Source organism: Acanthaster planci, linkage group LG12 (genome assembly GCF_054643075.1).
Source record: "Acanthaster planci isolate LZ-2023a linkage group LG12, COTS_SCS, whole genome shotgun sequence".
Lineage (NCBI taxonomy): Eukaryota > Metazoa > Echinodermata > Asteroidea > Valvatida > Acanthasteridae > Acanthaster > Acanthaster planci.
Window position 1 is genome coordinate 846,419 of NC_141788.1, and position 27,309 is coordinate 873,727.

At 40.9% G+C, this 27,309-nt stretch overlaps 2 protein-coding genes across 4 annotated transcripts in view; one reads left to right on the forward strand and one right to left on the reverse strand.

Annotated features, from left to right (window-relative positions):
* The window catches only part of LOC110982806 (proteasome adapter and scaffold protein ECM29-like), a 28,133-nt gene extending 25,800 nt beyond the window's left edge, over positions 1–2,333 (forward strand). The window contains exon 47 of the mRNA XM_087144345.1: positions 313–2,333. Coding sequence (XP_087000471.1) covers positions 313–485 — 173 coding nt within the window. The 3' untranslated portion in view covers positions 486–2,333. The remainder of the gene's footprint in view (positions 1–312) is intronic.
* Positions 2,248–27,309, reverse strand: part of LOC110982795 (uncharacterized) — a 29,428-nt gene continuing 4,366 nt past the window's right edge. Inside the window, exons 2-14 of one of the 3 annotated variants that reach the window (XM_087144336.1) lie at positions 25,183–25,296; positions 23,843–23,956; positions 23,402–23,518; positions 22,420–22,533; positions 22,097–22,213; positions 20,948–21,061; positions 19,121–19,240; positions 9,374–18,709; positions 6,739–8,328; positions 5,746–6,525; positions 3,836–4,123; positions 3,418–3,622; positions 2,248–3,263 (exon numbers count right to left, since the gene is read on the reverse strand). In XM_087144336.1, coding sequence (XP_087000462.1) covers positions 3,420–3,622; positions 3,836–4,123; positions 5,746–6,525; positions 6,739–8,328; positions 9,374–18,709; positions 19,121–19,240; positions 20,948–21,061; positions 22,097–22,213; positions 22,420–22,533; positions 23,402–23,518; positions 23,843–23,956; positions 25,183–25,296 — 13,007 coding nt within the window. In that variant the 3' untranslated portion in view covers positions 2,248–3,263; positions 3,418–3,419. Of the gene's footprint in view, positions 3,264–3,417; positions 3,623–3,835; positions 4,124–5,745; positions 6,526–6,738; positions 8,329–9,373; positions 18,710–18,776; positions 19,241–20,947; positions 21,062–22,096; positions 22,214–22,419; positions 22,534–23,401; positions 23,519–23,842; positions 23,957–25,182; positions 25,297–27,309 lie in introns of those variants that run through there. The other 2 variants (XM_087144337.1, XM_087144338.1) reach the window with 2 other exon arrangements.

The window sequence follows — 27,309 nt, forward strand, 5'->3', positions numbered from 1 at the left end:
AAACATGTATCCAGTTTTCTTTATGAAAGACACTTCACCTTAATGAAGGAATCGTCAGCACATAGGTCATCATCCAGGAACTGCCTTGCCGTGTTGACGTTTCTACCTTTTAGGGCAAAAGGATGGGTTATGCCTCAACTGTAGAGTGCATCCCAAACCTTTCCCCCCCCCCATGATGTAAAATAGTGTCCAACTTCACCTAGAATCATGTGACCTTGTGTATACTGGAATAGTCCTTACTTGCCCATCGGCGTTTCAAGCTGTACATTTTCCTCACGTCTTTGTCTCACGTGATGCTCTTTTTCCCATTAGACATCAGCCAAATGGCATTACTCAATGCCGACATGTTGTCCAACTTAGAGGACAGCCTTCTTGGCATGACGTCGGACTCGGAACCGAGCCTGAAAGACCGAAGCAGACAGCTGAGGAAGGCACTGGAGCAGTACATCCAGAGAGAACCGGCTGATGCCAACGAAGAGAGATAATCATAACCCAACTTGGTGTCCTTAAGCAAGGTACTGTACTGCAGTGGCTTCTCCATTCAATAGGGGTCGGTTTTGTAGTTTGTGATGTCGCTGTAGCAGTGCATGGAGAGGACTTTATAGTCTCCTCAACCAGTAGCCTCCTAGTTTAACAATGCAAGAAGGTTAACCAAATCAAGTCCTTAGATAATGTTTGCTTCAAATTTACTTTCAATTAATTCACGTGCCTTTTTTGCAGGTAGAGTTTTAAACAGCAGATTTCAACCTTGTTGGTTGAATGATTGGATCATTTGTGATAATGGCCAACTAAACTGTTTCATGACTCTTGAAGGCACCAATATCTTGGGAAAAGTGGAGAAAAGGTGCATTATTTTGAGGTTAAAAGTCATTTTCAAATTGCCTGATTGTGATCATTATAAAAGTTATTGTAACCCAACTTTTGATTTATTTAAGGACTTGTTCCAGGTCAGATTTTTGGGAAGGCTTGGGTATATATATATATTCACCCCTGCCCCCAGTGTGATAAATGTTAACCTACATATCACATGGGAAAAAAATTAAATACTGTTTTCTGTCTTAATTTTTGGTTCATTACTCAAAGTGTTTGTATTGATTTCAGTATTTCAACTGGAAAAAACTTGATCCAAAACCATGTTTGAATTCCAGATTTAAATCTCTCAATTTTTCGTAAAAATTTTAAGACAAAATGTTCCCAAAACAATGTTCTCAGACAGTAGCAAAAATTAAATGAAAAATTTAGAGCAAACATACAGGTGTTGGGTTTTTACTCACCAACTTGAATATACCTTCCCTATTTTTCAATTGTATTTTGAATTCAATGCGACTTTAACCTCGGTTACATTTGTCTTTGTATCACTGAGCAGTAACTGAATTGGAAAGTTGGAGGTAAGCGGATGGATGTGTTGCTACACAAGGACATTAGTTGAACAAGACGCAAATTTACTGTCATAGTTCAACGCTACGTTATCTGTATTAGACTTGTCCATAGCACCCATATCTCTTGATAATTTATCACATTTCTTCAATGCATTAATACACCTTATTACATCGTATCACACTGTATCACATTGTTTTATAAATGTGTTTGCAATACCCACAGGTCAATTTCTCTTGTAAAATAGTCTTTCCAAATGTGTGCATTCTCTTGAGAAGCCACTCTAATGAATGATGCAGATGATGTGCAGATAACAATGTAAAATATACATGTAGGTCCTCTTTACTGAAACCAAATTTTACTGAAACCCTTTTTAAATATGGTAAAGTTTCTGGCATCTTTTCAGGAAATCTGAAATTTTGATTTGGTTTGATATGGGCCGTGATTACAAAATGGGCAAAATACAAATTAATAGAGTACCTCCAAAAAGTATAAGTTAAAACTAACGATGTGATGTTTGGAATCTGGGCAGGTCTGTCACAGTCTGTTGAGAATTGACAATACACTAATTCAACACTGTTCAAGAATCTTTATACTGTAAGTTGATGCAAATACACCTACTTACAAACACCTTTAGTTTGTCCTGTGAATGCAGTCTCATGTTGTAACAGATGAGGTTATTCTTGCAAACCCTTTTCAATAAATAATGATTTAAATGAACACGTAGTAAACATGTTCAGTTTTTGCACACACGTAACACAATTATTTTCATTTTGATACAGTGAACCATTGTAAGTTTTGTCTGGAAAAATCAATATGCTAGTTTTGCTTAAAACAAGACAAACCGCTGTTGAATTTTAGTTCAAGAAAAAATATAATTTTTACCCTTTGCAAAGTGTTCCGTTTTATTTGAAGAAGCCGTGTTGGTCAAAATAATGATTTTAACCTTATGCAAATTTTCAAGCGTTCCTTTGTTTAATTAAAAAAAGATGAGGTTATTCGTATTACAATGAAAACAGCTAAAATCCATTTGTAAGTTTTGATGAAAACAAATGACATATTACTGCCCTATCTGAATGGATAAAATACAGGTTTAAAACGTCCGAGGCATTTTAATTCAAATCCATTATGAATAAAATGTAAAATTACAAATGTACATTAATGACATCTGGGTACAGTGATACACACATCATACAATAACTTCAACATAATGACAATGTCCATCAAGACATTCTCTATAAAGCACCATTTATCCTGACCATCAGAACAATACAAATCCCCTTAACCTAAAGACCCTTTGTACTCTAACTAATCAAGAACTACACTACCTACTGACAGGATGAACATGTTTGGTACACAAACTTTCCCTCAATCAAACCAAACTTCCAATGTGAGTCATAAATGCCTGTTTTGTCCGCTATTATTGAACAGGTCCATAACCATTCACAAACCTCAATGTTTAACTATTCTAACTCACTATTACACTCTTTTCCTTCACTCTGGCTAAAAACTGAAATAGGCCTACTGTTGAATCCACATTGCTATCAAAGTAATGCTACTCTGCTTGTTAAAATCAAGAAAAATCCTCACTAGAATGTCTTATACATGGTTTGACGGGTACAAAATTTACAAAGAAAAGTTCCATTCAGATAAAAAAATACAATTCATGTATTCCTGTTGAAGTGATTTTTAAAAACGTTTAAAAAGGGGGAAAACAAAGTAAAGTCCAGCACCTAAATAATGCAGCTGTTGTTACATAATAGATGTATACATATTGAAGTATATTTGACAGTGTCATCTTTATCAAATTGACAATACAATGCTTGAGCTGTTGTCCGAACTGTAATCTTTACAACCTGGCAGAGAGTGAAACTTGAATCCACACCCTGTCAAAAGAAGAATAAAATGACAGTTAAAAATTGTAACCCACCTCAAGAATTATGGCTAAATCACGAGTTATGTATAACAACTCCCCTTTGTAATAGGGGAAAAATGGCAGAAACAGACAGCTGATCTCACATTAGGGTTCAAAAGACCTACTTTTATACTCTATGTTCCTCCTTGGTCTGGTCATCTGCACCACTAGGCTTTCTCTTGGGCTTTTTTCTTGTGAAGATCAGGATGCCAACGATGACAATGGTGAGGAGAAGGATGACCAAAGCAGCTGAACTGATCAGAATCCAATGGAAAGAATCCATCTTGGGCTTTGACCTCTGATCTGTGACTGGCACTGGATCCATAATATCTGGCAACAATATAGGAAAAAAAAATTGAGATTGACACTCCAAAATGCTGGAATTTGGTATTTTATACGTGGGGCTTGCTTATCCCCATTTTCTTAGTCAAGAAATTGTGATGTCCAGGTGTATGTTCATCATTTAGATTTAGGAGGAGCTAAGTCTTTATTCTGATGGAGTTTCATTGTCATCAAATTTAATAGCTTATTAAAAAAACTCACCTCTGGACAAAGTTATGACAGGTTTCTGGAAGGATGCTGCAGCAGGGTTAGCATCTCTGTCGATGGCAAGCAAACGAAGCAAGTAGAGTGTTCCTGGCTTCAAGTTAGTTAGTGTGTAGTTACGTTCCGACGCCGGGATGAGAGAAGTATTGGTGTAGACACTCACATGGGACTCGCGGTACTGCAGAATGAAACCCTGTATGAATCGTTCGTCCTCACGGTCGAAATTCCAGAAGACCGTGGACTGGTTATTGAGGACCTCAGTCACTCCAGTGATGGAAGGATTCCCTACAAAATATGTGAAAAACCTATTAGTGGGGTCAGGTCCAACTGGACAGAACTAATCAACCCTTAGCTAATCACTCCATGATAAAACAGAAACTTCAAGTCCACAAGTCTGCTGGCAATGAAATGAAAAGCAACTGAACACCAGACAGCAGCTGATGAAAGCTTGTAACAAGATAGCAGCTTTGTGTCTCGATGCTTAACTTAAAAAAATCCTTTTTGCATATGATCACATTAAAGCTTCAAAAGAGATGCCCTTTGCAATTGTATGTTGAATGGAGCGTTTCCATCTTGGCAAGTGGAAAAGTCAACCTTGTTAGGTAACATCAATGCAAAAGGTTTGACATTTCTTCACCAACTAGACTTCAGTCACATTGCCAGATGGAACAGTGGAAAAACAAGTCATAGCATGAATAAATGATCATGTGGAGGGTTTGGCAAAAATCAGTGGAGCAGATCCCAAGCCTTGAGCCTTTTTTTGGCAGAGAAAAAGAAAGTACAGTCTTGCATTTGTAGCACCATGGACAGAAACTGGGGCTCATTAACAATGAAAACAATTACCCACACTCACAAGACTTTTTTACACCAATATTCAGAAATTCTAAATCTGCATTCTGTTTGAAGAAAAGTTTTCAATACCAACACCTCCCTCAATCTATTGATTATTCAAAATACCTCCCAACAAACCACACAAATGTGTTAAACTGTAAAACAAGTTCCACTGGATGAAAACATTCAAGAAAGCAATCATTAATATTTAATTATAAAATTGTTAATCGGTTTTTATGTTTTAAGCAGAGTTAAATAAACTTCTAAACAACACAACACATTAATGTCATTCAGGTAAACTGGTTTTAATGACACCCTCTGACAGAATCTTTGACCATTTGAGTGCATTTTGTGTAAACTTTAAGTTACTTTAATAAATGATACAAACAGTATATCAAATGAAATAAGTTATTGTGGATTTGACAGTGAAACCTTGTACAAAGCCTGCGTTGAACATTAAGAATTAGGCACCTGAACTTTAACTACTGGTGCGCAACATTTTCATAGTTATCAGTATCAATTATTATGTGAACAAAATGAAATTATGGGGATGACAAGTACAATGTGAAGATATCCAGTTTGGATACATTTCTTACAATCAAGGCATGTTTACTTTGTTTAATGAGGGTAGAAGTTGAGAGGTTGTTACCAATGAGCCAGTTGGCTATTTCAGAAAAAGCAACGCCATTTCAAGAACAAGCCATGCAAGCAAAGTTAGGGTACAGCAGAGCTGATGGGGCATACCTCGTGTCCATACTGCTGTCCCCGAATGACCTCAGTTGGGATTCAATTTCATAAAAGCTGTTGGAATATCAAACTGGCTTATAGGTTTTTGTTAGATTTACAGAATCATTATGGAGCTGTAAATGGAAGCAATAGTATGAACACTAGAATGGTATACAGAACAGAAATGAATTAGATGTGAGGTTGTGGTAGTGAGGGTGGTATGTGCATGTACACATGAAATGGTTCATAGCAGTGACAAGTGGTAAGATTTGGAGATGATGGGATGACCAGTGAAGCAGGAATAGTTGAGAAACGGTCATCTCTCAGCTGCTTGCCAACAGACAACCTACCTCTGGTTCTGGTTGGGGTCTGTGGAGTTGTCATTACAACTGTAGTCAAGGGCGGTTGGTTGGTGGGACCAATCTCTTCTTGGATCAGGATCAAAGCTGACCCAGAATTGACAGACTCCACGACCGTCTCGATCAGCACTGCTTGGCTTGTCGTCACAAAGAGAGTGACATTTGCAGAGACGGTAGTGGTGAGTTTTAGGATGTTGGACCCCAGCATGTGCAGTGTCTCTGTCTGAACGGATCCCAGAGGCTCAGAAGCCAGACTGACTTCAGCTGAGCCATTGATAGTGAGGTAAATCACAGACGGCACGACTGTCTGGACTAAGACTAACGACGTGGAAGCACCTCTTGTGATGAGAGATCTGGAAAAATTTGTGACCTGTTGTGTTTCTGGTGTCACTTGGACTTCTGATGGGTTAATGAGACTCACCGCCTCAGCCGCATCAACATTGGTCACAGTAAAGGAGATATTAGCTGGTTCACTTAACATAATCAGCACGGTGGTTTCAGAGGCTTCTAGAATCTTAAACCCAATCGTTATCTTGTCTGGACTGTCACTGATGGAGACGTCAAAGTCAGTTGCTTGGCCACTGGGAACAGTCTGCACATTTGTGTTGACGCTTCTGGCCGGGTCGGGAATGAAAATTTCCAGAGTGAAATTAGCAGGCTTGATGGTTGACGCAGTTGCCAGAAGAGTTGTGTTAGCACTATAAGTCTGTAAGGTTCTCACAACAGTTAAGGTCCCTCCTGGTATACCAGTTGTTGTTGAAATGGGAGGTTCTGTGTAAAAATACAAAGTAATCACTCATCAAAAGGCCTATCATTATAATTAACAATCAGAAATAGTCATCATTTCTATTCATTTGAAAATTCTATGAGTTATACAGGTCTTATGAAACACATTTAGTTTCCATTCTGAAGAGCTTAAAATATAGAATAACTGGGGTATTATGAAAAGTTGAGAACAAATGACAATGACTGATTTGTATTTACCAGTAGGTGGTGGTGTTGTCAGAGTACCAGTTAATATGGTAACCAGAGCCGCATCTGGCTCTGCACTCATCACCGTGGCGACAATCTCCACATCTTCCTGTGTAGTGACCGTCACTGTGACATTGACGGGACTGAGTATTATTACAAGACGCACAAAGGAGCCAAGCTGTGAGGATACTGATTGTTGGAGCTGTATTGTGCCTTCTTGGGATGATCTGATCTCAAACTCAGCTAGGCCATTGACATCTACCAAAACAGAGGCTGCAGATCTGGCACTGATGAGCAGAGATGTGCGGGAAGGTCCCAGGACTTGAACAGACTGAGTAGTGTTGGTCAAGACAGCCGGGGTTGAAGAGGTGGTTGGAGGCATTGTTGGAGCACCAACGACGAAAAGATCTACTTGATTGGAGAAGCTTCCTTGAGTCTCCAAAGCAACGTTGAAGGAAATATTTGCTGGTTCTATTGTATGCAAAGAGAGAGTTGCACTACCAGCCGCCAAAGTCATGAAACTCAAGACATATCTTTCTGGATCTTGCAAGATATCTACTGCAAAATTCCTGGCAACTCCCTGGGGATTGGTAAACACATTAATCCCTGATACCTGGGCTGGATTCATTGTGTAAATGACAAAGGAGATGTTTGCAGGTCTGTCAAGGGAAGCAAAAGCCTGAACAGAAACATCTGTAGGCACGCTGAGCATTTTTGTAATTGCTATGGGGCCAGATGTGGATGTCGACTGAGTGGTCGGGGCTGTTGTGACAGGAGCTTGAGTAGTGACTGGAGTCACAACTACCTCAGAGTTGTCACGAAGTTGAACCACAGCCAAAGGATCCGTCGTTTCAACCCTAAAGGAAACATTTGCAGCCTGTGTCAGGGGTGCAGAAATCATTGTAAAGGCACCTGTGGGAATTCGGAATATTATGGTCAATAAGTCTTGGTTGTTAGAGTTGAGAGTTATATCGGTAGCAAGACCTTGTGGATCCGTCAGAATGCCAATTCCTGATGTCTCCCTTGGATTTGGGATGAACAGGTTAAGTTCAAAGTATGCTGGTCCAACAGAAGAAGCTGTAGCCAGAACCACAGCTGGCCCAGTCGTGGTCAAATTTCTGACAAAGACAGTCAGTGGAGAGGATGTGTCTGGGTCTGTAGGCATACTAGTTGGGCCAGTCGTGGGCCCTGTAGTTGGAGCTACTGTTGTTGTTGTGATGGTCGGCTGCGAGATGTCCAAAATCTCTGCTGAGCTTGACAAACCCAAAGTCTGAACAGTGAAGGAGATATTTGCAGAGGCAAGCAAGGTAATGGAGATGGTGGTAGTTGATGCTACAGACGTTGTAAACTGCAGTGAAAATGCCTCTGGATCCGTCAAGGCCGAGACACGGAAATTCTGTGCTGCACCCTGGGGATCGGTGACAACTGTGGCTTGAGCATTTTGGGCAGGGTTGGAAACATAAATGACCATGGAGTAATTCCCCGGACCACTTGTCAGAGCTATGGCCTGGAAAGTTCCACGTCCACTCGTCCTCAACTCTCTGACAAGTGTAACCATCTCCAATCCAGGAGAGACTGTCGATGTGATTCCTGTTGTTGGCCCTGTATTTATTGAGGCAGACAATCAAATTTATTTAAAAACTAGTCCTACAACTAAATTGACAAAATGCCATCTACATCTACAATACGCCAAACACAGATTTCTCTTGAACTGCTGGTTCCCCCCCCCAGCAGTCACACAAACTAGCTATGAAGTACCAAGTTTCAAACCAGTTTTTATGCTACATGAAAGCCAGGAAGACCAAACCCTGCAGTGTCTGAAATTTATGGCTGTGACTGGAAATAACACATTCCCCTATGATAGGCATTGGCAATGGGCCGTAGCCCATTTAACCAAAGCATGTGCGTTATTGCTAGCCATAGCCATTAGATTTGGACATGGCCTGGACTCAAGAATGGGCTGTATTATGGCTACTGTGTGACCTGTTCTCAAAGGCCACAGGTATTTCTTCAAGCTAGGCTACCATCTCTTGAGCTTCACCTTTGACTTCACATGTACATTTTGATATCCCTGAAAGAAAACTGTACTAAAATTTGCAGGAATCCCCAATGTCTGGCATCCAATATACTGAGTGAAGCACAGAGTCAGACTCAAAAGACTTCATAAGTAGAGGCAAAATGATGGTGCGGTTGAAACTTTAATATCAAGTGTAATAAATCCATCCTTTTTGGCTAAGATGTATACAGTATACATGATAGTATGCATGTAACGCTGATAACGTGTCTTGGCATGTACATGCTCATTGTACATATGTCAGCTAACTGAGAGAATTTCTTGCCTCTGATCTCCTTAATAATAGACTTTAGATATGCTGTTTCAATTCTTAATATACCTTGCCTTTGTTTTAAGGAAAAAACTCAAATACCAAATATCTGAGACAAAAATACTTCTTTAATGTACACAGGTTTGGAAGTTATAAGGATGATTCACTTCAAACCTGAAAAGCTGGTTTTTAGCGTGTACTCTAAAAATTATCTTAACCACTGTGCAGCCACTTGAAACCCAGGTATACATAAAGGTTGTTAATGGCACCATACAGAGCTACATAGAAGAAAAATAAGAACAGTTGCTTTTATTCATACTTACCAACCATATGCTCTGTTGTAACATCACTAACAACCTCCTCAAGCCGGCTGATGAAATTGCCAGTGGTATCAACCTGAAGAGAAATGTTAGCAGCATCCACAAGGGTGATTCTGACTGTCGTATTGGCTGGTTCTAGGACTGTAAACAGTATTGCCAGGGATCGTTCACCAGCTCCGATGAAAGTTCTCAAGTTGGACTGAAGGTTACCAGGTTGTGTTTCGACATTCAGGATGACACTTTCTGGATTCTCCGTGAACACAAACAGGGAAAAGTTGGCTGGGCTCCTGGTGGAGGTGTAAGCTTCGACGAGACCCCCTCTGGTGGTACCCAGTGTGACAGGTGTATTAGGAGATTGAGTAACAGGTGTAGATGGAAGTGCAGAAGGAGTGGTTGGAAGCATTGGGGAAGTGGTTGTTCCAATATCCATCAATTCGATGAGAGATGCCCTACTGGAAAGATCAGCTGTATCCACCTGCAGACTGATGTTGGCTGGACCATTGACAGTGATGAGAATTGTCACGTTGACTGCTTCTGAGGTCTTAAAGAACATTGCTACTGCCTGATTGTCATCCTTGGTGAAGACTAGATTATCAAAGGCAGCATTACGTGGCATAGTTTGCAGACTGAGGTTTGTATTTTGTTCAGCATTGTCTGTGTAGACAATCAGTGTATAGTTTGCAGGACTACTTGTTAAGACTGTCGCCATAACAGTAGAGCTTCCTTCAGTGGTCAGTGATCTAATCAGGCTCTGCTCAACTGGCCTAGTAGGCATTGGAGAAGAGACACTTGGTTGCATTGTTGATGATACCACAGAGTCTTCTGTAAGTACTACAACACCAGACTTATCTGCTGTGTCAACTCTTAAGCTGATGTTTGCGGATTCGTACAAGCTGATGACCAAATCTATGTCAACAGCTACTGATGTTTTGAAGGCTGTAATGAGTGCCTCTGGATTAACTGTGATGAGTGGCATTATATCAAAAACAGCTCCAGCTGGTACCGAGACAAGGCTGACATTGACTGTTTGACTTGGATTTCTTGTATATATGATAAGAGTGTAATTGGTAGGACTAGCTGTTGAAACTAGGCCTCTAACAACAGCACTACTGTGAGTAGCCAAAGTCCTTAGATAGCTTATTACAACCATTGGTCCAGTGGTTGAGGAAGAAGGCTGCATCGTTGAAAGAGTACCAGCGTCTTCCTCCAGTACCACTGAACTTGCTTGGTCTGCTGTATCCACCTGAAATGAGATATTTGCTGATTCCAACAAGCTAATTATGAACTCGGCATCAACAGCTTCTGATGTTCTGAATGTCATTATTAGTGCTTCCGGATCAACACCAAAACGACTCATTACGTCAAAGGCAACTCCAGAAGGTACTGTCACAAGACTGACATTAGCAGTCCGTTCCGGGTTTCTGATGTAAATGACCAATGTATAATTGGCTGGACTACTTGTCGAAACAAAGGCTTTGACATTAGTGCTTCCTTGGGTCCTCAGAGATCTAGTAAAGCTCTGTACAACCATTGGTGTTGGCTGCATTGTTGATGCAGTGTGTTCCATAAGCTCAACAATACTGGATCCATCTGTTGTGTCAACTTTCACATGAATGTCTGAGGATTCCAATGTCCTGATGATTAAGGTTGTATTAGCAGCGGCAAGTGTTTGGAATGACACAGCCAATCCCTCTGGATCATCAACAAATAGATATCTAACATTAACTGCTGCACCAGCAGGTTCTGACTCCATGGTTATATTCACAGTCTCAGCAGGGCTTGTTGACACAATCAGCACAGAATAATTTGATGGCTGCTTTACTGATGCAAAAAGTCTGACAACAGCACCACCTTCGGTACTTAGAAATCTTGTGATGTTCTCAACAAGTGGTCTAGTAGGCATCGGAGTAGAGGCTGATGGCTCCATAGTTGGCAAGAACTGTGTGTCTTCTTCAAGCGTAACTACAGTGGACAGATCAGCTGTGTCAACCTGCAGCGAGATGTAGGCTGATTCCACCAAATTCATGACAATGGTTGTATTGACTGCATCTGAAGTTTTAAATGTCACTGTCAAGGCTGCAGGGTTATTACTTATTTGACGAAGTTCATCAAAGGAAGCATTCCTAGGACTGGTTGTCAAGCTTACATTAGCCGTTTGACTAGGGTTATTGGTGTAAATGACCAGCATGTAAGTTGCAGAACTCTGAGTAGATACAGAGGCTTTTACTGTGGTGCTTCCATTGGTAGTCAATAACCTGCTGAAAGTTTCCGTAACTGGTAATTTGGTTGTCATCTGAGCAGTGGGATAGATGGTTTCCGAAGTCATCATAGGCTCAGTTGGAGAGATTGGTGTCGATATTGCACCTGAAGTCATTGGCTGCATTGTAGAGCTAAGAGCATTGAGATCAGTAAATTCTATAGTTGTAGACGGATCTGCTGTTTCCGCAGAAAGGGTGATGTTAGCTGATTCCTGGACTGTGATGGTAAAAGTAGCCTTCACTCCTCCAAAGCATTTGAGAATGACAGAAAGAAGTTCTGGGTCATCACTCCTTTTTATCTGTAGATGGCAGGCAACATCTGAAGGTTGTGTCTTAAGCGTTACGCATACCGTCAATGAGGGGTTTCTGGTGTACACCAGGAGTTTATAATTAGCTGGCTCTGTGGATGAGACACAAGCTTGAATAGTCACATTGCCTGAGGCATTGAATGTTCCTGTGAATGTCTGAACACTTGGTTCTGTGGACACTTCTGTTGAGTCCACTGGTTGGACTGTAGAGACAATACCTCTGCCTTCTGAGAGCTCAAGGACTGTTGACTGATCAGCTGTGCTTACCTGGAAGGAAATGTTTGCCGATTCAAGTAGCTGTATAGTTACTTCAGTGTCGACTTTTTCTGACGTCTTGAAAGTCAGCAACAATGAATTGGAGTCTGCACCTGTGAAGTTTCTGATATCGTACGCAAGATCAGTTGGATCAGTTCCTATGCTTATGTTGACAGTTTCTGCAGGGTTGGGTATGTACACAAGTAGAGTATAATTTGCAGGTTTTCTAGTTGAGGCAAATGCAGTAACAGTAGTGCTGCCTTGTGTTCTCAAACTCCTTCTGAAGCTTTGAACAACATCTGGGGGTGTTGTCATTTGTGTTGAGACTGTTGGACGCATAGATGTCATGAAAGTATCTTCTGCAAGTACAACTAGACTTGACTGATCTGAGGTTTCAACTTGCAGTGATATATTCGCTGAGTCCAGTAAACGGATGATCAAATTTGTGTCTACAGCCTCTGATGTTCTAAATGTCAATGTAATTACTTCCGGATCATCACTTGTGTGACGCATAAAATCAAAAGCAGCTCCTGCAGGCACAGTCATGATGGTAATATTTGTAGACTGTTGTGGGTCTCCGGTGTAAATGACCAAGGTGTAATTGGCAGGTCTAGCTGCTAAGACTGAGGCCATAACTATGGCACTTCCCTGTGTGCTCAACGTTTTCGCAACAGTTTCTACCCCTTGTGTGGGTGTCATCATAATCCCTGAAACTAGTGTCACAGTAGACTGGGTTGATGAAACTGGTCGGGAAGACATTGTTGATACCATGTTTTGGGTTGTCATCTCGTCTGTGGCACTTGAAGTTTGTGATGTCATCACTGGTTTGGATGATGTAACTTGTTCAGGTGGCACTGTAGCAGCCACTGAGGTTACAGGTTGCAGTGTAGACCCAGTACCATCATCTGCTGCAAGTTCAACAACAGATGGGTCAGCTGTGTCAACTTGAAAGGTTACGTTTGCAGACTCTAACAGGCTGACAATCACAGTTGTGTCAACAGCATCTGAGGATTTGAATGTCACAGTGAGTGATTCTGGATCAACATTTATGACACCTTCCATGTCATATACAAGACCTGCAGGATTTGTCATCATGCTCACATTTACAGTTTGTTCCGGGTCTCTTGTGTATACGATCAAGGTATAGTTGGCTGGACTTCTTGTTGAGGCAAAAGCCTTTACAACTGAAGGCCCTTGGGTGGACAAAGCCCGAACTGTGGTTTCTACAACCTGTGGGGTGCTTGACACCACTGGCTGACTTGACATTGTCACTCCCGTGGAAACTTGAGTGGTCACTTTATCAGAGGGAAGCATAGTGTGTGACGTAACCACAGGCTCAGAGGAAGAACTTAGTTCTGCAGACATTGTTGCCTCCACAGAGGTATGTTTAGATATCATCTGTTCTGTTACTTGCATCGTTTGTGAGCTAGACATAGTGGGTTCTGTAGTTAATGTTGAATCTGTAAAGGTTTGCCGGGATGTCATTTGATTTGTAGCATACATGGTTTGTGAGCTTGTCATGCGCTGGGAAGGGACACTTGACTCTGTAGACACTGTTGACATTGAAGCAGATGGCTGTACTGTTGTCATATCCAAGTCAACTGCCAATGTAACAACACTAGATGAATCAGCTGTGTCAACTTGAAAGGTTACGTTTGCAGACTCTAACAGGGTGACAATCACAGTTGTGTCAACAGCATCTGAGGTCTTAAATGTCATAGTGAGTGATTCTGGATCAACATTTATGACACCTTCCATGTCATATGCAAGACCTGCAGGATTTGTCACCATGCTCACATTAACAGTCTGTTCTGGGTCTCTTGTGTATATGATCAGGGTATAGTTGGCTGGAGTTCTTGTTGAGGCAAAGGCCCTAATAACTGTAGGCCCTTGGGTAGACAAGGCTCGAACTGTGGTTTCTACGACCTGTGGGGTGCTTGACACCACTGGCTGACTTGACATTGTCACTCCTGTAGAAACTTGAGAGGTCATTTTATCAGAGGGAAGCATAGTGTGTGACGTCACCACAGGCTCTGAGGAAGAACTTGTTTCTGCAGACATTGTTGCCTCCACAGAGGTATGTTTGGATATCATCTGTTCTGTTGTATGCTTGGTTTGCGAGCTAGACACACTGGTTTCGGCAGTTACTGTTGAACCTGTAAAGGTTTGCTGGGATGTCATTTGATTGGTAGCATACATGGTTTGTGAGCTTGTCATGGGCTGGGAAGGGATACTTGGCTCTGTAGACACTGTTGATGTTGAAGCAGATGGCTGGACTGTTGTCATATCCAAGTCAACTGCCAATGTAACAACACTAGATGAATCGGCTGTGTCAACTTGAAAGGTTACATTTGCAGACTCTAACAGGCTGACAATCACAGTTGTGTCAACAGCATCTAAGGTTTTAAATGTCACAGTGAGTGATTCTGGATCAACATTTATGACACCTTCCATGTCATATGCAAGACCAGCAGGATTTGTCACCATGCTCACATTTACAGTCTGTTCTGGGTCTCTCGTGTATACGATCAAGGTATAGTTGGCTGGACTTCTTGTTGAGGCAAAGGCCCTAACAACTGTAGGCCCTTGGGTGGACAAGGCCCGAACTGTGGTTTCTACAACCTGTGGGGTGCTTGGTTGCATTGAAGGTGACTGTGTCATACTAACCGATGAGCTGCCAGAAACCATTGTGGATTCTCTCGTCACTGACTGCATTGTGGGTGATTGCGTCATGCTGACAGATGAGCTGCCAGAAATTGTGGATTGCATCGTCTTCGGATGCATCGAGGAAGACTCTGTCATGCTGACCGATGAACCACCAGAAATCATTGTGGATTCTGTCGTCACTGGCTGCATTGTGGGTGACTGTACCATGCTGACAGACGAACTGCTGGAAACAGTAGATTGTGTCATCGCTGACTGCATTGTAGGTGACTGCGTCATTCTGACAGATGAGCTTCCAGAAATCACTGTGGATTCTGTTGTCAGTGGTACAGTTGGATCAACTCCAGTGAATTTAGTAAAGGTGACAACAGCAGAAGGATCAGTGGTATCAACCCTAAAAGTAATCACACCTCCTTCCATGACAGTCACAAATACTTCAGAGTCAGTTGGAGGTGATGTCTTGAATGTCATTGTCAATGTATCAGATGTTTCGAGTTCTGTGACATCTACAGCTGCTCCAGCAGGAACAGTACGGATGGACACATTGGTTGAGTGGCTGGGATTCATCTTATACCTAATGAGGGTATAATTGGCTCTTCCTGTAGTGGACACAAAAGCTCGGTATACCTCTCCTGCCATGGCAAAGACTGCTTTATTGACAGTATATACAACCGAGGGTGGTGGGGCGGTCACATTGGGACGCACTGTTGAAGCTATGGCAGAGTCTTCTGTAAGCTTTATTATGCTTGACTCATCTGCTGAGTCAACTTGCAGGGTGATATTTGCTGACATCAACAAAGTCATCCACAAAGTTGTGTTTACAGCATGGGATGTTCTGAATGTCAACATAAGTCCTTCTGGATCAACGCTAAAGCGACGTACCACACCAAAGGCAGCTCCTGCAGGTACTGTCACTAAACTCACATTAGCTGTTTGCTCTGGGTTTCTGGTGTAAATGACCAAAGTGTAATTTGCCGGACTAGCTGTTGAAGTAAAGGCCCTGACATCAGTCATTCCTTGAGTCCTAAGAGATCTAGTAAAGCTTGTTGGTACTACCTCTGTGTATTCTGCAAGGAGTACTACACCTGACTGGTCTGCTGTGTCAACTTGAAGGGTTATATTCGCTGACTCTATCAAAGTCATCAGCAAAGTTGTATTTACGGCTTCAGATGTTCTGAATGTCACCATAAGTGCTGCTGGATCAACACTAAAGCGACGTACCACACCAAAGGCAGCTCCTGCAGGTACTGTCACTAGACTCACATTAGCTGTTTGCTCTGGGTTTCTGGTGTAAATGACCAAAGTGTAATTTGCCGGACTAGCTGTTGAAGTAAAGGCCCTGACATCAGTCATTCCTTGAGTCCTAAGAGATCTAGTAAAGCTTGTTGGTAATACCTCAGTGTATTCTGCAAGGAGTACTACACCTGACTGGTCTGCTGTGTCAACTTGAAGGGTTATATTCGCTGACTCTATCAAAGTCATCAGCAAAGTTGTATTTACGGCTTCAGCTGTTCGGAACGTCACCGTAAGTGCTGCTGGATCAACACTAAAGCGACGTACCACACCAAAGGCAGCTCCTGCAGGTACTGTCATTAGACTCACATTTGCTGTTTGCTCTGGGTTTCTGGTGTAAATGACCAAAGTGTAATTTGCCGGACTAGCAGTTGAAGTAAAGGCCCTGACATCAGTCATTCCTTGAGTCCTAAGAGATCTAGTAAAGCTTGTTGGTACTACCTCTGTGTATTCTGCAAGGATTACTACACCTGACTGGTCTGCTGTGTCAACTTGAAGGGTTATATTCGCTGACTCTATCAAAGTCATCAGCAAAGTTGTATTTACGGCTTCAGATGTTCTGAATGTCACCATAAGTGCTGCTGGATCAACACTAAAGCGATGTACCACACCAAAGGCAGCTCCTGCAGGTACTGTCACTAGACTCACATTAGCTGTTTGCTCTGGGTTTCTGGTGTAAATGACCAAAGTGTAATTTGCCGGACTAGCTGTTGAAGTAAAGGCCCTGACATCAGTCATTCCTTGAGTCCTAAGAGATCTAGTAAAGCTTGTTGGTACTACCTCTGTGTATTCTGCAAGGAGTACTACACCTGACTGGTCTGCTGTGTCAACTTGAAGGGTTATATTCGCTGACTCTATCAAAGTCATCAGCAAAGTTGTATTTACGGCTTCAGATGTTCTGAATGTCACCATAAGTGCTGCTGGATCAACACTAAAGCGACGTACCACACCAAAGGCAGCTCCTGCAGGTACTGTCACTAGACTCACATTAGCTGTTTGCTCTGGGTTTCTGGTGTAAATGACCAAAGTGTAATTTGCCGGACTAGCAGTTGAAGTAAAGGCCCTGACATCAGTCATTCCTTGAGTCCTAAGAGATCTAGTAAAGCTTGTTGGTACTACCTCTGTGTATTCTGCAAGGATTACTACACCTGACTGGTCTGCTGTGTCAACTTGAAGGGTTATATTCGCTGACTCTATCAAAGTCATCAGCAAAGTTGTATTTACGGCTTCAGATGTTCTGAATGTCACCATAAGTGCTGCTGGATCAACACTAAAGCGACGTACCACACCAAAGGCAGCTCCTGCAGGTACTGTCACTAGACTTACATTAGCTGTTTGCTCTGGGTTTCTGGTGTAAATGACCAAAGTGTAATTTGCCGGACTAGCTGTTGAAGTACGGGCTCTAACAAGAGTCTCTCCCTGAGTCAGAATGGATCTTGTGAAGCTTTCAATGACTGGTTCTGAAGGCATCTGAGTTGCAACATCTTTTTCTTCAAGCACAATGAAATTAGACTGAGCTGCGGTATCAACAATTAGAGAAATATTAGCCATTTCCAATAAACTCATAGTTAGCGTTACATTAACATTTTGAAACGTTTTGAAAGACACAACTAGGCCATCAGGATTCTGCATGGTCACAGTCTCCACATCATCAGCGACATTTTCAGGGACTGTTTCAATGCTGATGTTGGTTGTTTGGTTTGGATTACTGGTCAAAATAACGAGGGTGTAGTTTGCAGGGCTCATCGTCATGACGGTGGCTTCCACAAGGGCACTTCCCACGGTTGTCAGAGTTTTCATGAACCTTGTTATGATTTCTGGGGAAGGTGAGGATTGTGGCTTGTCAGGTGCCATAGTGGAGTCTATCATCATTGTTGCGGATGTCTCTTCTTTGGGTGTTGACATTGGTGTTGTTGGTAAGGTGACGTTCAATATTCCAAATGCTAGTGCGGCAGTGTTCTCAGCATCTACTGTTTCAACTAAGACAAACATGTCGGAGGGTTCCTGCGTGGTTACCACAATCGTAGTGTATGCTTCTCTAGATGTGGTGATGTCCAAAATGACAACACCAATTTCTGTTATATTGACGATGTCTATGATTGCGTTCTCAGGAATGGTAGTAATGTTGAAACCTGTTGAAATGGCAGGCGTATCTGTTTCAACCAACAGCTGGATCAGAGCAGGCAGCTTGGTATAAACGGTGATTGTGGTATTTGTGGGCTCAGTTGTAGTAAAAAAATCTTCAATGGTCGTGACGGGAAGTTGACTGGTGGTGGATGTGTCCGTTGTCACCCTGACATCAATAGGGGTTTGTGTTGTCACAGTTGACAGTGGCATGGATGAAGACATTTGATCCGTCACTGGACTCTCTGATGATTCAACTGAGGTTGTGGTTTCTGAAGTAGATCCTAACGGTTCGGTGAACCTTGTTGTCATCGTTGAACCAGTAGAAAAAACCGGGTGAGTCACAGGTCCCTGTGATGACATCATCGTCGGTTTCGTCACTGTCACAACTTCCGAGACAGAAACTGAGGTAGATCCTTGTGGTGTTGTTGGTGGACCTGCAGAATTGAAAAAAAATGAGTGAACTAAAAACAGAAAACTAGTGTAGAATAAGGGAATAAATGTCATTACACTTAACACCCTCCCCAAGGTGCATCTTCTGTGCTCTGTATGTTTAAAAGATAAGTTACAAATGTCACAAATCACGAACCAGTACAAATTTGATGCAGAAACCAGTGTAGACATATGGACATTCACAATTTGCATAACCAGTTGGTGTTAGAGTTTGTCTGGTTGGGGATCGTTAGGGTTTATATAAATCAGCCACAGTCATGCTAAAAAGATCTGTTACTAAACAGAAAAGCTAGTCATTTTTCAGTTCAGTACAAGTTCATTAATAAAGACCAACAAATGTATTTTGTATGAATCAACATCAACCTAAACCAAATGACAGTCAGCTGGGCACCCACCTGTGTATATTTGACAGAGGACTCCATTGTAGTTTTCAGGACAGTTGCAAATGGCGTAAGTGTCAAAAGCTATGCAAGTCCCACCATTCATGCATGGTAGTAACACACAAATATCAAACCCTGCAATAAAGACAAATGAACACATTTCACTCTGTCACAACCAGGAAACATGGGGCATAATAATAACAAAATTAATAAGCCATATCTCAAATTTCAAAGCGTTCTACTCTAACTGCTTCCGCTTAACAAAATTTATTCTAAGTTTTGATTTGGGTGGATTCTGTTCTGTTTTTTTTTATGATTTAGCAACGGCAAAAGTAGTTGTTTCTGTTGGATTAAGGCATCTCTTTTGAATCTGGCAAAGCCATCACTTCTGCTTTTAAGAGCCCATCTCACCATGCTGAGCGAAGTGCCAGTTACCAGTAGGGACTAGGACTGAGGACTGTTAAGGTAATAATAGTGCCAACACAAGTCTTGTTGGTGCATGTGGTATTTCAAACTATAGAATTTCATCTTCATCCTGTTCCCATGGCAGGATGAGAAATGGTGCTGACATTGTTGAAGAAATGTTTGATGTGGATTTTGATAGGGTTAGTAAGCAGATATCTCCACATTCTTCAAACTGCAGGGCACTGGGATACAGTACACGTGTACTGGGGGTACTGATTCTTCAGTCATCTGTTTTGACCTTAGAGTCAGTAAGTTTAGTTCGTAAATGATCCAAAATGGTCAATCGGCAAGATTTTGTTAAAAGTGACCAAACTACTACGTATGTCACATACTTTTACAGACAATGGGGTATTTTGTGCCTCATGATATTCTCCTTCAATTTTCGGTAACTTGGTACATTTTGGTAAGTTGGGTCAATTCCAACTCTTGAAATTAGAATAACACAACTATTGTACCCCTCTGAATAGATTTTAGAAAAGTTCAGGGAAGTCTGGCATTGCATTCTTCTCTTAATCTATGCTTTCTACAGAGTTTCCCTCAATTTGGTGTACATAAAGAATGTTTAACAGCTCTTTTGTTGCAGGTATTTTTGGCACATGCACCCTACAGGGGCTAACACCCACACAAACATCTTTCAACCTTGATATATATCACGCACGGCTGCAGACACAACACAACAACATTTTTGCGTTTCCAGTTATTGCACTTTTGCTAAACATGGTTGACTACGTACTCCATGTGCATGTACTTTGAAGACTTGGGATCACAAAATCCTTTTCAAAAGTTGAAAATGTAGGTACAGAAGTTAGTCACGACAAAAAGATCATCAATTTCCAATGCTTTTCAAATGAGCTGCCTAAGTACTAGAGTTAGTATTACTCTATATGCTTGCAAAGAGATGGTTAGTTTACCTGTATATATGAACAAACACCTGTTCCTAATTTCATTTTGCCTTGCAAAAATTCAAATGAGTGTATAAAGAAAAATGTATAACAATACAAAAATACTGAAATCTTTCCAGCATTTTATGTGTTTTTTACATAACGGTTAAAGGCATGACTTCATTCAAAATTTCCAACTATTATTATACCCTGCAATGAGAAAAATATAGAGGAATATTTCTCTGGATTAATTTTCTAAAGGTCACATCAAAATATTTCATACTAAACTGTGATGACTGAGTCACTTCAAAAGGTCAAGGGTCACTTTCACAAAGCATGAATTTCCAAAGCAAACACTAATTGCAAAAAGCAGTTACCTGCCGAAATGTTAAGGTTTCTTGACCATTGGATAAATTTCCAATGATTTCTATTACTCGGTCCCCTATAACTGAGCATAGGTCTAATGTGAGAAAAGTTAAGCTATATCTATTCTTACTTTCAGTGCAGTTTTGTCCTGTCCACATGAAATTACACTGACAATCATATCCTCCAAAGGTATTCCTGCAAGTTCCACCATTAGCACATGGGCTCTCCATACATTCATCAATGTCTGAAAAATATGTATAGAAGGGCTGAGTCAATTTGAATAATTCACTACTTGAATATTCAACCTTCACTTCGATCAAATACATGGACATTCAGTTGCACCGACAAACCATTTACAAAATCAGTTGTAATAATTCACTCAATTGTACATTATAATCACCATAACAGCTTCTCACTTCTAGGACAATCTCCAGCAGTGATTAAGCAAGATTAAAGAGAAGAACAATACATGTCCTTCTTGCCCCGTTGAAAGTTTCTATTCCTTTTAAATTTTTTAATGAATTAACTTTTTGCATCATAGGATGTATTTTTCCGTTGCTTTTCATTTTAATCTGCTTGAAAAAAGCCTCCATTGTGCAGTTTTCTCATTTAAAACAAGAAAATTCTTCCTTTTTATTAATTTTGCATTCAGTTTTACATTTACGTCCCTCTTAATGCAACCAAAAATCTATACTTCCCACAATAACAACAAGAAGCCATCCAGTTTTAAGTCAAGCCAAACTAACTTTGAACTTTGGCAAAACAATCCCTCTGTTGCACATCAAAAATATCATTACTTTGGGTTTGAGGCTATTGCAAAGTCCTCTTAAAAAGGCTCACACAATTCAAACATTCCCTGCATTACTTTGGAATTCACGTAGAGCCACAAGGACTAATTTCAATATGCCAAAACCACAAGTATGAGCACACCATTCAGACAGACACCTACAATCATACACCTGTCAACTCCCCTGCACCAAAAAACTGACCTCTTTATTTCTTAGGATTACGCACGTGTCAAAGTTACTGCTTTTTTCAACAGATTATTCTACCTACAGCCTCTAACCATGTGCAGGGGTTTGAAAAATAAACCAGCATTTACACATTTTCATAATCTTTATTGAAGAAATGCCCAGATCAATTGAGCATCACCTAAATTCTTGTTATTGTTTGTTTTGCGTCTGATTTCTGGGTTGGTTATTTGCCTGTTTCTCGCTTTCATTTCTTTGTCAGGCCTTCATGTATTGTTCTTTTTTTGCAGTGGAATACAATTACATACCACTTTCACAATCAAATCCTGTGTATCCTGGCTCACAGAAGCAAACATAGAAATCAGTTGAGACATCCGAACAAGTTGCCCCGTTCATACAAGGATCACTCATGCATGGCCGCACCTCTAGAATATGGATAAACCAAAAGTTAAAACATCTCAGAGAATTTTCCTCAGTTTTTCCTTTTGAATTTTCTGTTTACATAGGGTAATCTGCTGTAAAACAGCAGCTCAATGCAATCACTGTCATTCATTGAAATACATCCCAATAAATCTTTCTTTTATGTCTACAAAATATAAAAAGTAACTGGAAACGGTACTGATCAATTCACCTGTTTCACAATTGACGCCCGAGTAGAAAGACGGACAGGTGCAAGAATACATATTCAGCAAATCTTCACAAGTTCCATTATTGGCACAAGGATTGCTAGCACATTCATTAATGTCTAGAGAGAAGAGATTGAAGAGTTAGCATGGTGGAGAACAGTTAGCAGGAATGGGGTTGCAGGAAGCCTCAATTTAATATGGTGTTTTTCAGTTTTTCTCAGAAGGATCAATGTGTAAAAACTAACACTCCGCTTGTTGGGTTCACAGTTCAGATCAGTGTACCCTGCCTGAAAGACACAAGAATATGCATCAATCAAATCTTGGCATGTTGCATCATTAGTTGCTTTAATGCCAGGATAACTGAGAAACATCAAATTAAACTCGGGCAATAGAACTTAATATTTTCAAGTGAAATGGGACAGCTGAATTGGTATCAACATCCACTAAACATCATAATAGAAAACCAAAACATCTAATCAACCAGCATCTATGTTTGGTGAGGATTTCTGTTCTCCTCAACAAGGTTTTGGTGAAATTTCTGAAAAAAAATTGATATCGGTTCTGTAATGCTTATTAATATTCTCAAAGGTCAAATGTGACAGGATTCCAAACACAATGATAACAGGCTAAGTGCTTTCATGCAAAGAGTTACACTCTTCTCAATGAATAATCACTGTGCCATTCTCAATATCATCCCAGAGTTTGCTAAAAGGGTCAGCTAGCTGGGTTAGAATATTCCATCAACTACTGGTATATGGATGCAGTGTACTAGGCCTGTCACTACACCAGGATTCGAAGCAGCCAGCTAACCCTCATTTAAAACCTCTTTTAAAAAGCAGGTTTGGGGTTTAAGTCCTTGATAAAAAACCTTACAGTGCCAAAATGCAAATATCATTATTTGAAAAAGCTTAGATCTTCTGAATGCAAATTCAAAACGATAACAATTTTTTGGCCTGGTTTGGTTTGGTTACCTTTCACTCAACTTACCAGTTTCACAGTTACTTCCAGAGTAACCTGCCTGACAGAAGCAGGTGTAGGATTCAATCGAATTATCCATGCATGTTGCTCCATTCAAACATGGATCACTCATGCACGGACGCATCTCTGAAACAAGAGGGGAAAAAGAACTTGTAAAATCAAGACAATAAACCTTCAAAAGGCCATTTTTTTCAAAAATCCCTCTCCTTTTAAAAAGACATGTTTATGAAGACCCATACTGAAGCAAAGTTTTCAAGGTTTCATTATTAATTACTTTAAAACACACAAACCAAACTGCCGAAGAAGTCCTATCAAATGAAGAATTTATCAAGGTTGGAAAGGGCCTGTCTTTCAAGCTGATTGCCACATAATCAATTATACCCTAGGATGTCTAATTAACACCTCTGAGACAGAGCTCAATATTGATATGAACGAACACTGTCAAGTCACCTGTTTCACAGTTGTCGCCAGAGTAGAAGGGTTGACAGGTGCATGAGTATCCCTCCCGTAACCTTTCACAAGTTCCATTGTTCATACACGGATTGCTGGAACACCCGCTAATGTCTGGAAAGAATCGATTTGCACTCTCAAATTTACAACAAAACATCAGGGCAAGTGCACGACTTAAGGCCTTCAAATCACAGATTTTGATTGCTGATTAATAAGATGACACAAGGTTCTTAAGAGTCTCTAATCAAGATGGGAATTGTGGATTTGTTCCTTTATGTCCAACACCAGTGAAAACCAATAGTGTAGAGTGTTCCCAATCTAGGGTCCACACCAGTGAAAATCAATAGTGTAGTGTTCCCAATCTAGGGTCCACACCGGTTACACTTGACATGTTTCAGAAGGGACTGAGAGTCAGGTGTCCAGACCCTTGCCAAGTACATTTTTTAAACAGGACATTTGACTTTCCTCCAATGTAAGTTGGCTGTGATATTTTTTCACTTGTGGCTTATCTGGCACTTTGAACAACTCAGAAAGTCCCATCTCAGACCAATGATTGAGTTGACAGTTTGTAAATGTAAGTCCTTCTAGTAAACGTATTGTCCATCATCTACATGTAAACCTGCCTCTGTCATGGAAATCACATTTTACTTTCGAGCTTTACTTTTTCATTAATAACAAAAACCAGCTACTGGTCTACCTTAGCTAAGGTTATTATCTTTCACATGTCCAAAACTGTGTGTGTATGACCCAGGAGACTTTCCCTGAAAGCAATTGCTGGATAATCACTTTGTGCTGACTGCTAATATGTACAGCACCTAGGGGAAAGGGGGGTTATATTCGACCAGCGGGGAGAATTCAACCACTTACTAGCACAATCCTTGAGTCTGACTGGAAATGATAACTGCATGGTCTTGCTATAAGTACAACAGTTACTTTGAGATTTTCACTCAGTAACTACCCAAGGAAGTGCTGGTTTTCCTTGTTCAGGTTGAATTCTCCCTCTTACATGTTGGCAGAGATATATGAAAAGGAAGATGTTTGATCAGTTTTTACTGAGCAGAAATCTGAAATCCAAATAGGGTTGATGCTATGTGGCAATCATTGTAAGTACACCATCATATTATGAATAATTTACGGATCACTTTCTTGCGTACAAGAGGCAATGCACGCAGTGCTTGTTTTCCTTATCTGGTCGAATATTCCCTGTGTATCCAACAGGTGTCTCAAAGGCAAGGAGCCAAGGCAGAAGTCAGAAACATGTAGCTGATGGACAACTGGTATAGATTGTAAATTTCCTCAAGAGGGTCTCATGAAATATTAAGAGTATGAAGTGTTAGTACCAATCTGACAGTTCTGTCCCCCAAAGCCTACGTCACAGACGCAGAAATAGAAAGCGGATAGGTCAAAGCAGGCACCACCATTCAGACATGGCATGGAATCGCACAACGTAGATTCTGTGAAATAAAAGACAAAGATAACTGAACAACACTACAAATTCAACAATTCAAAATCAATCATGAATAGAATCAAAAGCCTGTACGTCCTAAAGTTGCGCAAACAAACAACAAATGCATCAATAACATTGAAATACGTCAGAAATACTGAAATGCTTTATTGAAGAATAGACCTTAGAATGTCCAATAAATCATTACATGTAATAAACACAGGCTGCTCTTTTAATATTTTTAAATTAATGTTTTTGACTGAAGTACGCACTAATGCAGTCAACAGGTTTTTCTGCCTAGTTATTGTTATATTACACTTTATGCAAACAACCTTCAAAATCACTTTCCACAATTGTCACATACCGGAAGTGATTCTTGATCAGAGATGATATGAGTTTTTAGGCTATGGCTCACCTAACACACTTGCATGAAAAACTGTCAAGGCCTCTATGCTGGGTACTAACAGTGAAAAATCGGGTTGACTGTCCTTTGGTTGGCCAACACCCACACACAAAAACTGTCACTACTCGAGCAAGATTCAATCCTTTCCACCAAGAAGCTGTTTTGTCAGGAATGCACGGTTGAATGACAGACAGTTGGTGATTGTGCTATGAAATAGATTGGGCACTTTTTGAGGTTTACGGTTGATTGCAGCACGCATAACCTTGCCCCTTAAAGAAATACAATTGATTACAACGTGCAGGTTTGTTCCTATCCAATCCTCAATGAACTGTCAAGAGACTCCTAGCCTGCATCTTCTGAATATGATTGATTTTACAACACAACAGCTTAAGTTATTGACACCCAGGCATAAGGGAAAAAACTGTCCAGCTGCATGTACATGTAAGTCTAACTGCATGTTGATGTCAAAAACCAAATTTATTTGCACTTTTTCTTCTTCCATATTTTGGAAGAGTTCTTACACACTACAAAATGCAATTTAATTTTAGTCTACAGCTAGTTACAATCGGGAGCCATTCCATCCACCCAGGAACAACCAGGCAACAGCCACAGATAACCCCCTATCACCCCTGCCTGTAGGGATTTCCAGTGATATAAACCTCCAGATCACTTTGGAAGAACACTCTGTTAAGATTGCCTAATTCTAGCTAATGTCCTTAGCTCATGTCCTTGCTTTCGTGTGATGAATCTAGGTCAGTAGGTGCTACCTACCTACGTGGATCCTAAAACACTAGCCCAGGTTGGACGTTGTCTTCACCTGGGCTACCTAAAACACCATTAATTTCTACCCATAGCACTCCGGAGTCCGAGGCTCGTCTTTCGTGGGTGCACGGTGGACGACGACTAGAGGCGAGCTGTCATCCCCTTGTAGCATAAGTTCAGGTGATGACCATATCAACCTCATTCATTCACTGCACTACTTGATTGGAAATTCAAGAAACTATCATGCGTGACTGCGCCATTCAATTCACTTCTTGACCCAAAAAATGAAAACTAACTAGGCCTCGGCCAACTCCGCCCACGTGCAGTCCACATCTGTCACATGCTATTTTTCAAATTGAGCCCCTTTCTGGACTCGATATAATTTAAACTCACTTACGTCTGGGTTTCAATCAGGCCTGTCGCATAATAATTATCGGCGCAATTTATAATATAATAGTTACTGACCACAAGAGTCGGCTACTGTTCATGGCCAAAACCCTGAGGCGAAACAGTGGAAGAGTCAGTTACGACTGAAACAGCATTAACTTGCAAAATCAGGACGGCGTTACCAATAAACAACGAAGTCCCCTAATGCTTTCCTACATACAAAGTAGCCTATCGAGAAGGAAGCTCCAGCAAACCTAGCTTAGCCTGGCTCACAAATATGAAGAGGATATGAATATGGTTTTGTTGGCCGCTTAATTGTGACTCAAAGAAAAGCAGGTCAACTGCCATGGACGAACGAATACTGGCCTATATATACTTCATCCAGAGAGGAACAAGGCGCATAGGTACCTGCAGAGGGCCGACGAGTAAAATAAAGCACAAAGCTAACTGAACCACTTGTGTCAGCTTGTG